Genomic DNA, 13,426 nt, shown 5'->3' with positions numbered 1-13,426 from the left:
TATACACTGTTGGTGGGAATGTAAAATGGCACAACCACTTTGGAAATCGATTTGGCGCTTCCTTAAAAAGCTAGAAATAGAAGTACCATACGATCCAGTGATCCTGCTCCTTGGAATATATCCTAGAGAAACAGGAGCCATCACACGAATGTATATATGCACACCCACGTTCATTGCAGCACTGTTCACAATAGCAAAAAGATGGAAACAACCTAGGTGTCCATCAACAGACAAATGGATAAACAAATTATGGTATATCCATGCAATGGAATACTATACAACAAAAAAGAACAACAATGAAGCCGTGAAACATCTTATAACATGGAGGAAGCTGGAGGTCACTACGCTCAGTGAATTTAGTCAGTCACAGAAGGACAAATATTGTATAAGACCACTATTATAAGAACTCAAGAAAAGGTTTAAGAAGAAAACATTCTTTGATGGTTACAAGGGTGGGGAGGGAGGGTGAGGGTTATTTACTAACTAGATAGTAGATAAGAATCATCTTAGGTGAAGGGAAGGACAGCACTGACTACAGGGGAAGTCAGCACAACTGGACTAAACCAAAGTGAAGAAGTTTCCTGAATACAGTCAAAGACTTCGAGGGACAGAGTAGCAGGGGTGGGGGTCTGGAGACCATGCTTTCAGGGGACATATAGGTCAATTGGCATAACAAAGTTTATTAGGAAAATGTTCTGCATCCTACTTTGGTGAGTGGTGTCTGGGGTCTTAAAAGCTTGCAAGTGGCCATCTAAGATGCATCTATTGGTCCCAACCCACCTGGTGTAAAGGAGAATGAAGAACACCAAAGACAAAAGGAAATTATTAGCCCAAGAGACAGAATGGGCCACATAAACCAGAGACTTCATCAGCCTGAGACCAGAATAACTATGTGGTGCCTGGTTACCACCAATGACCACCCTGACAGGGAACACAACAGAGAGTCTCTGATGGAGCAGGAGAAAGGTGGGGTACAGAACTCAAATTCTAGTAAAAAGACCAGACTTCATGGTCTGACTGAGACCGGAGGAACCCCAGAAAGCATGGCCTCTGGACTCTCTATCAGCCCAGAACTAAAACAATTTCTGAGGCCACCTCTTCAGACAAAGATTGGACTGGACTGTGGGACATAAAATGATGTTCGTGAAGAGTGTGCTTCTTAGCTCAAGCAGATGCATGAGACTAAATGGGCAGTTTCTGTCCGGAGGTGAGATGAGAAGGCAGAAAGGGTTAGAAGCTGGTTGAATGGACCTGGGAAATCAGGGGTGGAAAGGAGGAGAGTGCTGTCATAGCACAGGGAGAGCAATTAGGGTCACATAACAATGTACGTATAAATTTTTGTATAAGAGACTAACTTGAAATGTAAACTTTCACTTAAACTACAACAATAAACAACAAAAATCATCCTGAGGACAAAAAAACAAAACAAAACAGCCAGTCTTTCAGTTAGCAGCCAAGCGGTTAATGGTTGTGCCACCGGGGCTCCTTTTGAATGAAGTAGGAGGTGATAAAATAGGTAGAGGAGAGGCTGTGGATGAATTGTGCATGCCGGCACTCCCTCTTGCCTCCAGGGACTATGGCCATGTAGGAATGAGGCCCAGGGTGGCCAAATCTTTGGACTTTTCAAGAACAGCTAGAAATTCGCATTTTAGCACATATTTTCAAGTACTGGTAACTACTTTTTTTTTTTTTTTTAAATCTACAACAATGTATGTTAAAATCACCCACATTTGGAGGCCAGATCTGGCTGAAGCCTGTCCGTTTGTGACCTTTGCTTTAAATAATTGCTTGAGCGATTCCTAAAGTAAAATTTATATATTTAGTCTTAGAAATGTGCACAGATATACTGAGAGCTGGGGGCATACAAAGGCAGAATTAAAATCTGAAATAAAGCTAGGGTTAAAAATAACTTTGAGGCATAAATCACGAAGGAGGGTGAGTGAAACACCAAAAACAGGGGGCATTTCTAACCAGGGTCCAAAAGATGAGGCAAAGACTCACTTACCAGTCAACAAATCCATCTCCAGCAAGGCCTGGAACAAGCTGGGGTGTTTATCTTTCAGCTCCTTCTCCCAAGGAAACGCTTTGCACATAGATGGGCTCCCATACCTGTGCTTCAGGGCCAGGTAGGAGTTCCAGAGGTCACCTATACAGAAAGGGAAACACAAGATACCATACCCTTTGTTGTTGTTGGTAGCTGTTGTCAAGTCAGCACCCTATTCATGGCAACCCCACACAGAATGGAAAAAAATGCTGCCCAGTCCTGTGTCATCCCCATGACCGGATGAAGATCAGACCTTCGTGATCCACATGGTTTTCATCGGCTGAGTTTCAGAAGTAGATTGCCAGGCCTTTCTTCCTAGTCCAACTCAGTCTGAAAGCTCCACTGAAACCTGTTCAGCATCATAGCACCATGCAAGCCTCCACTGACAGACAGGTGGTGGCTGTACGTGAGGTGCATTGGCTGGGAGTCGAATTTGGGTCCCCTGCATGGAAAGCAAGAATGCACTTGGCTGCTAACAGAAAGGTTAACAGTTTTAAGTTCACCCATGGGCACCTCAGAAGAAAGGCCTGGCAATCTGCTTCCAAAAAATCAGCCATTGAAAATCTTACAGAGCACAGTTCTACTCTGACACACATAAGGTAACCATGAGTTGGGGTTGACTCAAGGGCAACTGGTTTTCCACACCCTTTACCAAAAACACCAAACCAAACCCATTGCCATCGAGTCAATTCCGACTCATAGTGACCCTACAGGACAGAGAAGAACTGCCCCATAGGGTTTCCAAGGAATGGTTGGTGGATTCAAACTGCCAACCTTTATGGTTAGCAGCCGAACTCTTCAACCACTGCGCCACCAGAGCTTCACACCCTCTAGGAGAGTGAAATTCTCCTCTGTAAACCCCTTCTTCCTAAGAGGAACTAGAAATAGAGGTCAGACTTAACTTTTCTGGATGCTGGTCTGGGTGCTTCAGGGATTTGAAACTGGCCATGATGCCTTTGCCTCGAGGTCACAAATTCAGAGCCAAGTCCAAGGGAAATGTGCCAAAGTTGCTGATGGCTGTTGAATAATTCTACAGAATGAGCAGCTGGCCTCGGACTGGTCCCAGGAGGCCAATATCTAGGCCATTTTTTCTCGCAGTGAGAATGGAGCAGCAAAGCGCAAGGACCCCAGGGAGGCAAGGCAATAGAAGATGCGAGGAAAATCTTCCTACCGCCACCAGAGATCAGCGCGCAAGGCTGGCCCTCCGACTCAACGTGTTTCTCGTGATATTACATCAGTTACCAAAATCAGTTTCCTTCCTGTTTGGGATATTGCTATTCCCATTTATCTTCCCCCTCTTCTGACAGCATCATATTTTCTGAATGATTCAGCGGTTAAGAGCAGCAGCTGGGGACCAGTGTAGCCTATTCTTAAATTGAATTGCAGAAGTGTTGCCTTTCCACACTCACATATCAGCATCTCTAATCACTATCTGGGATCATTTTATGTCAACCCTATTGGGCTGGGGTATGTTCAGGATGCAGTCATCCCTCTACAGCTTGGAATGGGAAGTTGAGCTCTGGAGATGGGGAGGTGTGTGGGCAGGGCTCAATTTGCTTTTGCTGATGGCAAATGCCCCACAGGAATTTCTCTTCCAGAAGGAACATATGGGACTACTCTAGTGCTGCCCTGTCAAACAAGAAGTTCTACAGCAAAGAGAAATTTATAAGTGCTAGATCCAAGCTGGAGCCCTGGTGGCACAGTGGTTAAGAGCTTGGCTGATAAGCAAAAGGTTAGCGTTTCGAATCCACCAGCGTTCCTGGGAAACCCCTATAGGGCTGTTCTACCGTATCCTATACGGTTGCTGTGAGTCAGAATCAACTCCACGGCAATGGGTTTGGTTTTTGGTTTTTTAGATCCAAGCTGGAACACTGGAAGACAAAGTTGGGACCAAGTTTTATGCTTATAAACACCTGCATAGGTGGGAGTATGCCCTTGCAGATGTGAGCAAGCATGAAAGTGGTCTGAGATTCACTCCTTCTATAGAAAATTACCAATGCCTTCCAGAAGGAGTCAATTTCAAGGATTTAACAAAAAAAACCAAACCCCAAATGACAAAGTCATCGTTCAACATTTCTAAAAGCTAAGACTCAGATATTAATGGCCCAAGATGAACGTGCACCAGTGGAAAAATATTTCTAATGATTAATTTATTTTCCAATTCATTTTTATTTTCTGAGACTAGCCTGGCATTCTTACAGATGGGAATAACGCAACGCAAGGCTCAATATCTCTCTTTCATTGCATCCTTAAACTAAATGGCATATGGTGGATGCTATGAGAACGATTTTGGTTCTTCTTCACTGTGGCTGGTCTGGTTGGAGTCCAGGTGAAACGTGTACTTTCATCATACCCACTTGTGGAGGTTACATTTGTCCCCTTGGAAGTTTGAGCCAAGTCACATACATTCTATGTGAATCCCATTAGAAAGAAGCCAGACATGTTAACATGAATGCACAGGGTCATCACTGCTCTCCTGAGCTCAATACTTACATGCTTCTTGCCTCTCGCCCCCTTGTTGTACCGTGGATGTGTACACAGACACTATTTCTTGAATCTCAGCACACCTTTCATAATATAATTTGATTTGTTCAGCAAGTTGCTTCTCAAGGAGGGGATTAAAAATCTGCAAGAAGGCAAGAAAATCGAATAAACAATTGTCACCAAACACTCATTGATATCTATAGGATGTGTTTGGGTTGATTTCATGCCCCCATTGATGTCATCGGTGGCTTGTTTGCATACATATTATCCACTCTGGATTTTCAAAAACAAAGGTGTCAGCATTAAATCAAGGACATACTGGCTCTAATTGCCTCCCCTTCTAGCTTCCTTTTGTGGCATCTTGTCTGCACACCACCCTCACCACCCCCAGTTGTCATCAAGTTGATTCTGACTCATGGCGACCCGGTGTGTTTCAGAGCAGAACTGTGTTCCATAGAGTTTCCAAGGGCTGTGATCTTTCGGAAGTAGATTGCCAAGACTTCCTTCTGAGAAGCCTCTGGTTGGATTCAAACCTCCAACCTTTCAGTTAGTAGCTGAGTGCTTAACCTTTTGTGCCACCCAAGGACTCCATCTTGTCTGCAGAGTCTCTGAAGTGTCAGGATTTCCCAGAGACCAGGCCTCCACTCTCTTCTGTTCCTCTGCTGCGTGCTGGTCCTAGAAAATCACATTCTTGCCTCCCTTCACTCCCACCAAGTGATGCCAAGTCTACCTGCGTGTGCCTGCTGCCTAAGAAGCCTCCTCCCATTTCCTTCTGTATGGCAGGCTCCTACTCAACCTCCCAGAGCCAGATCCAAGGCCTCTGCTTAAGGGCAGGTTTTCCTAACAGTCCACTCGATGTTTGCTTTTTAGCAAATGCATGTGTTCCTGCCTCGTGCTCCCAAACACTATGCTCAAATCTGAACTAAAGTATGTGTGGTAGTCTTTTAGGACTTATTTGTTTAAGAGCCAGAAAGAGAGTTCCTCAAGAACTGGGGCCTATCTTAGCTCAGTGGTTTTCAACATGCAGGTTGTGACCCTTTAGAGAGTCATGAAATTATTTCAGCAGCAGGATGAGTGTATATATATATATGAAGAAGAATGCATCATCAGGATTGGAGGAAGATTCATTGACAGTCTGTGTTATGCAGATGACACAACCTTGCTTGCTGAAAGTGAAGAGGACTTGAAGCACTTACTAATGAAGACAAAGACTTCAAGCTTCAGTATGGATTATGCCTCAGCATAGAGAAAATAAAAATACTTACAAGTGGACCAATAAGCAATATCATGATAAAAAGAGAAAACACTGAAGTTGTCAGGGATTTCATTTTACTTTGATCCACAATTAACACCCATGGAAGCAGCAGTCAAGAAATCAAAAGACATATTGCATTGGGCAAGTCTGCTGCAAAAGACCTCTTTGGAGTGTTAAAAAGCAAAAATGTCACCTTAAGGACTAAGGTGCACCTAACCCAAGCCATGGTGTTTTCAATCTCCTCATATGCATGCGAAAGCTGGACAATGAATAAGGAAGACCACGAAGAATTGACGGTTTTGAATTACGGTGTTGGTGAAGAATATTGAATATACCATGGAGTGCGAGAAGAATGAACAAATCTGTCTTGGAAGGAGTACAGCCAGAATGCTCCTTAGAAGGAAGGATGAGACTTTGCCTCATGTACTTTGGACACGTTATCACGAGGGACCAGTCCTTGGAGAAGGACATCATGCTTGCTAAAGTAGAGGGTCAGCAAAAAAGAGGAAGACCCTCGATGAGATGGATTGACCCAGTGGCTGCAACAATGGGCTCAAATGTAGCAACGATTGTGAGGACGGCACAGGACCGGGCAGTGTTTTGTTCTGTTGTGCCCTGTACATAGGGTCACTATGAGTTGGAACTGACTCAATGGCACCTAACAACAACGTATATATACATACACATATATATATACACACATATATAAAGTAGAACACAAAATATCAGAATGTATCAAACATAGCAAAGCTGTGTATTCTTAGTAAATATTTTGTTTCTCTTTTGTGTTATATATAGTATTATGTATGTGTCTATCTATTCTTTATCTATCTGTAGATATCCATTTGTATGTACTGGTCACGATATGAAATAAATTTGTTATTATGGACCATCTTTAAAAAAAAAGTTTGAAAGCCACCTCTTATTTCTGTTGGTCACCTCAGCACCTAGCACAGACCCTGGACATAGCAGGTACTCAAGATGTATTTCTTGCACAAATGAATAAATGAATTTCATTGTTTTTCCTTTTCACAGAGGCCTCTCAATAGGGGCTCCAGGATGTCACTCATGTGGAGTAGGGGGTTCCCACTTTTCCTAATTATGACTGTTACCTAGTAGCTCCTACTTTTACCAGAGCAAACCCTAAAGGGTCAAAGGAAATGAAAGAATGTTTCTCTTTCAGGTATCAGGCAAGGTTCCTGACCTCCTTTCCAAGGCAAAGAAAACAACCACTTTGAGAGCTCCATTCTGGGGGAACTTCTCACTCCCCTCTCCCCAGCCCAGCTGGAGGTGGCCTAGAGAACTGGGCAATTCCATCCGCGGGTGGGTTTTGGATTTTATAGGCACCGTGACAGTTCTGGACACAAAGTCCTCTGTGATCTCCACACCTGCAGCCAGCCCACCCCAGTGAGCCACATGCCTGTGTTTCTGAAGAGAGCAGCAATTGGAACCAAGGTTTTAATTTGCTGGAGCATCGCCCCTTCTTGATACTTTAAATAAAAGCACATAAAAGAAGCTTTGCCAAATAACTACGATTCGCTTCTTTCATTAACTTAATCACTGGATAGGCAACAGCCTGCTAAAAGTCCACTCTATAATTAAGCTAGTAGTTATTAAAACAGAGGCAGTAAATGGGTTCCATTTTATGGGTACTAAATGAGCCCAGCATTAACAGAAATCTATTATCGCGTTTGCTGGGGAAAAGCCTCAGTATTAATTATGTTTGATGACAGCCCATGCTTACTCTGGCTGGGGTGAATCTTTTGTTTACTCGGGGTTACACGGTCCGGAGTCACATGCCCATCACCCGCGAGTGCCCACAAACTTCTCCTTGGTCCCCTGGGCTCACCTGGGCAGGGTCCAGAGTGCGGAGGCGGTAGTACTTCAGAGGGCCAAAAAACCCTTGGATGCCAGCCACATACCTGCTCCCTCCAATAATGAAGTAGCCAGCAGTGTCATTGTAATGGAAATCCTCCCGAAAGCTAGAGAAGAACACGAAGGATTAGGAGGGCTCTAACAAAGGGACCCTTGCACTGACCCTCCTTGACTTACCCCAGATTTCCACATGTCCTTCACTCTGGGTTCTAGCAGCTGAGACCACTGTGGGGTCAGGCAGACTTGGGCTAGAAACTCAACTGTGACTTACCAGCTGTGTGACCTTGGACCAGTTACTTAACCTCTCTGAGACTGAGTTTTCTCATTTGCAAAACAATTAAAAAAAAAAAAGAAGAAGAAGAAGAAGCAGTTGCAGTTGACTCCAACTCTGGGCAACCCCAGGTGTGTCAGAGTAGAACTGTGCTCCATAGGGTTTTCAATGGCTCATTTTTCTGAAGTAGATCACCAGGTCTTTCTTCCAAGGCACTTCTAAGTGGACTTGAACCTCCAACCTTTCAGTTAGCAGCGGAGCACATTAACTGTTTCCACCACCCAGAGAGTCCTATAAAATGACAGTTCCTTACTCATAGGGTTGTTAAGAGGATTAAGTGAAACGTTAAGATGTAAGGCATCTAGAAGAGTTCCTATATGGTGCAAATGGTTAATATGCTCAGCTGCTAAACAAAGGGTTGGAGGTTCAAGTCCACCCAGAGGATCCTCAGAAGAAAGGCCTAGTGATCTGCTTCCAGAAGGTCACAACCTTGAAAACCCAATGGAGCAGTTCTACTCTGACACACATGGGGTCACCATGAGTCGAAACCCATGCAACGGCAACTAGTTTCAAGGCATCTAAAAGAGTGTTCGGCCCATAGTACACACTCAATATGTGCTGGCTATTGTTATTGTTGATATCATCTGTAATCATTGAAATTATTTGCAATTGTTGATCTTAATTGCAAATACTTTGTTCTTAAAGGGAAAACGAAAAACTTAATGAATAGTGGTGAGGGGGGTGCTAATAAAAACATCCTATTAGATAAAGTCTGAGGTAAATGGTGAATTCAGAGTTTAGGAGGAGGAGATTACAGCAAGGTCTAAGGGCTCTGTCAAAGACGAGAGGTCAACACAGGTGATGTGTTAGAAGTCCACATTGTTCCGAAGGACATGAAGGATCAGAAAGGGAACAAAGGAAAAAATGAGCTAGCAGGTATAAAATGTACAAAGTTGTTCCTTGCGGCCTTGTTTATATTCACCAAAGACTGTAAAACCCCAGGGGTCCATCCATGAGGATGGGACCATCCATCTGCTGGGTCCTGGGTGTGAGCTTTTTCACTGTGCAGCTTAAAAAGTGAACAAAGGGCTCTGCGCGCTCATCTGGAGACATATTCAAAATATATTGTTAGGTGAAAAAAGCAAACTGCAGAACAGGGAGTATACATTTTATCTAAGAAAGGGGAGAACCAATGTTTTGTATCTGTATAAAGAAACTCTGAAAGTATATACAAGAAACTAATAAAAATATTTACCCATGAGCTGGGAGCAAGGAATAGGGTGAATGGGAGCAGAGCTAGAAGTAAGACATTTAACTGTATACCTTTTCATAGCGTTTTGATTTTTTTAAACTATGTGCACTTAAAAGTTTGAAAATTAAACTAGAAATGGGTGGGCAGGTGAGAGCAGAGCATATGGCAACAGGAGGGAGGGTCAAGGCAGGCATCAGGTGAGAAGCCAGGCGAAGAGGGAAGAGCCAGGGAGCACAGAGGACAGATGGGAGCACAAGGAAGGAAAACAAACCACCAGGCCGGCTGCCAGGAGCCTGGAGAGGCATGGGAGTAAGAGGCCAGGGCGATGTAGACGGGGGACAAAGCCAACTACCAGCAGTTGGATCAGAGAGACCAGGAAGTATTGCAGGAGGGGGAATGGGTTTCTCTTAGCAGACAACCTGCCCCTCGCAGATGCACCTGGTTGGAGACGAAGCGTGAAAAGGGTGAAGACAACATCAGCTGATGGCAAGACTGAACAAGGAAGAATTTTAAAAAATGCCGTCAAGTCGACTCCAACTCATGGACCCCATGTGTGTCAGAATAGAACTGGAGCTACATAGGGTTTTCAATGGCTGGTTTTGGGGGGAAGAAGACTGCCAGGCTTCTCTTCCAAGGTGCCTCTGGGTGAACTCAAACCTCCAATCTTTTGGTGAGCACCTGAGTGCATTAACCTCCTCACCACCCAGGGACTCCACCTAGAAATTAGTTTTACACAAACGCAGCAAAAATGGAAAAGGAATACTTCATCTCTTAATACTATGCTTTTTAGAATCCCAGGCTTGGAAGAGCTATCGGAAGACAATGATCTCTTCGCCTTTTTCTTCGAGTGGGATCACAAAGTTATTATCTCTAAGAGGTGTGAATTGTGCCCATTTTCTGAGACCGTCAAAAGACTTGAACAACCTTCTTGGGCAACCCATTCCAGTAACTCATGAGATAGTCCCTGACACTCAACGGATACTAAGCAATGCTTCTGCAGTAGCAGTTTTCTTCACCAACTAACTCCACATAACCCACTCCTCTGGAAAATGTACTGACTGACGCCCACAACATGCTGGAGCCTTGCCGATTGGAGGCTACTCTCTGGAGTCTGGTTGTTGTTAGTTGCCATGGAGTCGACTCAGATTCATGGTCACCTTATGTATAATAGAATGAAACACTGCCCAGTCCTGTGGGGTCTTCATGATTGTTGATATGTTTGATTCCATTGTTGTGGCTATTGTGTCAACCCATCTCATGGAGGGTCTCCCTGGTTTTTGCTGACCCTCCACTTTACCAAGGGCATGATGTCCTTTGCTACCTATTGGTCTTTCGTGATGATGTGTCCAGAATAGTTGAGCTGGAGTCTTACTCTGTTCATTTTTAAAATGGGCATAATAACAGCACCTACCCTATAGAGTTGTTGTGACGATTGAGTGAATTAATATATAAAGCATTTAGAATGGTGCCTGGCACACAGTAATCCAATCACTACTAGACCTCTGCTCCCACCTCTTGAGTTGTATGCTTAGTAAGAGGAAGATGTGTTTGTTCTCAAACCTCTTGAGGCCAACTGTATGGTCATCGCAATTATATAATTTAATTACATTTTATGTAATCCAGTGGAATGAGTAGGGGAACAAAGAGTTTTTCCTTCTATTGTTGAATATTTGGGGTAGACTTAGTAACCTAAATTAATTAATTAATTGCTCAGTAATTAACACCAATCGTTGTGCCATTAAACCAGTTGGAAAAGGTTGGAAAGATAAAACTGGAGAAATCTAGATAGATTTGGGGCTCTGTTTTATAAGTGTCTTTATTCTCTCATCACTTGGAAGACACTGCAGTTGGGTGTGGTTTATGCATCTCTAATCAGTGGATCCATACTCCAATCAGTGGATTAATACTTCAAAGCAAAGTCCTATTTGGAAAGACTAGCAGATGAATGCACATTTATATTTTATAATTAAAACGAAATGTTTAAGGTGAGTATCTTTTTTTAATGGATCCTTTGCTTTAATGGAATTTTTCAATTATTTGATAAATGACTTGGTCCCTATGTCACTGGATTGTCATTCTTAAATTGTCATTACTATCAACCAGCTGCAGAGATCTATCCAGATTGCTCTCCATCCACAACGGTACTTCTACATTTTTCCCCTCACATTCTCAATGGCTGCACAAAAGGAACTACAAAATAATAACAAAAAGGCTGCAGAGGTGCAAGAGATTCCTTGTACTGTGCCCTGGTTGATGGCTATCAATTTCACTGACAAAGAGCTGAGCCAGACTCTTCCAAAGTCCAAGCCGGTCCCTTTCGAATGACTCAGACACGCTGGCAAAATATCTTTACTCTTATCTGGACATAAGAGAGTGACGTGGTTTCTTACTGTAGAGCACCAGTAGCCAGAAAGAATTGCAGACTTTGGTAAACAGGCTTCACTCAGAAACAGGAAATAACTCTGGCTTGTGGTTTCTATTGGTGCCCTGGTGGTGCAGTGGTTAAGAGCTCAGCTGCAAACCGAAAAGTTGGTGGTTTGAACCCACCAGCCACTCCCTGGAAACCCTATGGGGTAGTTCTAACCTATGAGGCAGGTCTAATCTGTCCTATAGGGTCGCTGAGTTGGAATCCACTCCACAGCAATGGGTTTGGTTTTTTTTTTGGTTGAGGTTTTTATGGTAGGGGAGCTTAGAGCTCCAAATAGCTGCTCCCCCTACTTCTGTGGTACTTCTCATCTTAAATATCACTTTCTCAAGAAAAATCCTCCACGATCTTATCTAAATTCTGAACACTTTGTAATTCTCTCTCAAGTCACTCATTCATTTCCTTCACAGCATTCACAACACTTTGTAGTTTTAAATTTATTTGTGAATTTACTGGTTTAATATCTGTCTCCCCCACTAGATTTTTCAGCTCCGTGAAGGCAGGGACTGTATTCCTTCTGTTTTTCATTTTATTCCCAGCATAGAGCATTATGTCTAGTGCATGGTTGATGCCCCAGGAGCGTAGTGAAGGTAACAAGCGCCCAGGAGCAAATTCTAAGTTGCACCCCACCACCCAATTCAAGCGCCCAGGGCCAATCTCTAAATTGCAACCCCTACCCAATTTGAGTGCCCAGGGGCAATCTCTAAATTGCACACCTCACCCCCAATTTCAAGACTAACAGACATTGATAGCGGATACTACATGTCAGCAGAAATGCTTTCCCCGCTGTTGTCCCACTTCCTCAGTCAGACGCATTTCATATTCGTGGCGCCTGGGAATATCATCCCGCGCCTCCTCTGGCGCCCCCTGGGACTTGCCCCCTTCTGCCCCCTCCCCCCAACTACGGCTCTGCGATGCCCAATAAATATGTTGGATGAATGAATGAATCGATGATAGATGAATGAATGAATCTAACAGTATACAAATCTGCAGTTATTACTTGTCACCTGGTGTTATTGACAGCTTTTCATTCACATGTACCACTTCACTCCTGAGCACTTAATTACTGATCTTTCTGCACCATCTTTGAGGGATAACAGCTATCACTATGCTTACAAGAACAAATAAAAAGGGGGCTAAGTGGCTTTCCTTGGGTAACATATAACCAGGAAACCAGAAATATTAGATGTTCAGGTCACTGGCTTGCCCCACTCTGAAAACAGGATTCCTGGCAAAAATAAGATTCAAAATACCTAGCCACAGAATCCCAGGAGTCTCTGAGGTGTGTGAATGGCTAACGTGCTTGGCTGTTAACAGAAATTTTGGTGCCTCGAAAGAAAAGCCTGGCAATCTACTTCCAAAAACTAAGCCGTTAAAAACCCTGTGGAGCACAGTTCTACTTCAACACCAATGAGTTCACCATGAGTCTCAATGACTCAAGGATAACTGGTAACCACAGGAACTGCAATCAAAACAGAGACCAGCCACAGCAGGGTTTCCGGAGCCCTCTGCTGGGCACAGTATTAACTATTTAGTTGTTCTCTTCTTTGGGGATGTCCCAGGAGTATGGGAGGAGCGGCTGAGGTGGTGGTGAGGGGCACTCTTAGGTCTGGGGACTGCCACTATTAATAGGAAAGGAATCATTTCAATGCTTTAACTAGGAGTCGAATCAGTCTATACCAGTCCTGAAAACCAGTCCTGATACTTGGAATCTTATATCATCATTTTGATCCTGTCTTTATTAAAAATTTTGATATTTCGTTCATCATGAATTATTTTGCATTAATTTTGATTTTTTAAAATACTGCATTAAAATCTCA

The 13,426-nt window shown here is 43.5% G+C and overlaps 1 protein-coding gene across 1 annotated transcript in view; it reads right to left on the bottom strand.

Annotated features, from left to right (window-relative positions):
- Positions 1–13,426, bottom strand: part of SEL1L3 (SEL1L family member 3) — a 146,361-nt gene that overhangs the window by 84,729 nt on the left and 48,206 nt on the right. The window contains exons 7-9 of the mRNA XM_023730233.1: positions 7,633–7,765; positions 4,538–4,670; positions 2,006–2,146 (exon numbers count right to left, since the gene is read on the bottom strand). Of these exons, the coding sequence (XP_023586001.1) occupies positions 2,006–2,146; positions 4,538–4,670; positions 7,633–7,765 (407 nt within the window). The remainder of the gene's footprint in view (positions 1–2,005; positions 2,147–4,537; positions 4,671–7,632; positions 7,766–13,426) is intronic.

This window comes from Trichechus manatus, unplaced genomic scaffold (genome assembly GCF_000243295.1).
Source record: "Trichechus manatus latirostris isolate Lorelei unplaced genomic scaffold, TriManLat1.0 scaffold00034, whole genome shotgun sequence".
Taxonomy (NCBI): domain Eukaryota; kingdom Metazoa; phylum Chordata; class Mammalia; order Sirenia; family Trichechidae; genus Trichechus; species Trichechus manatus.
This window is presented reverse-complemented; position numbering and strand designations above follow the sequence as displayed.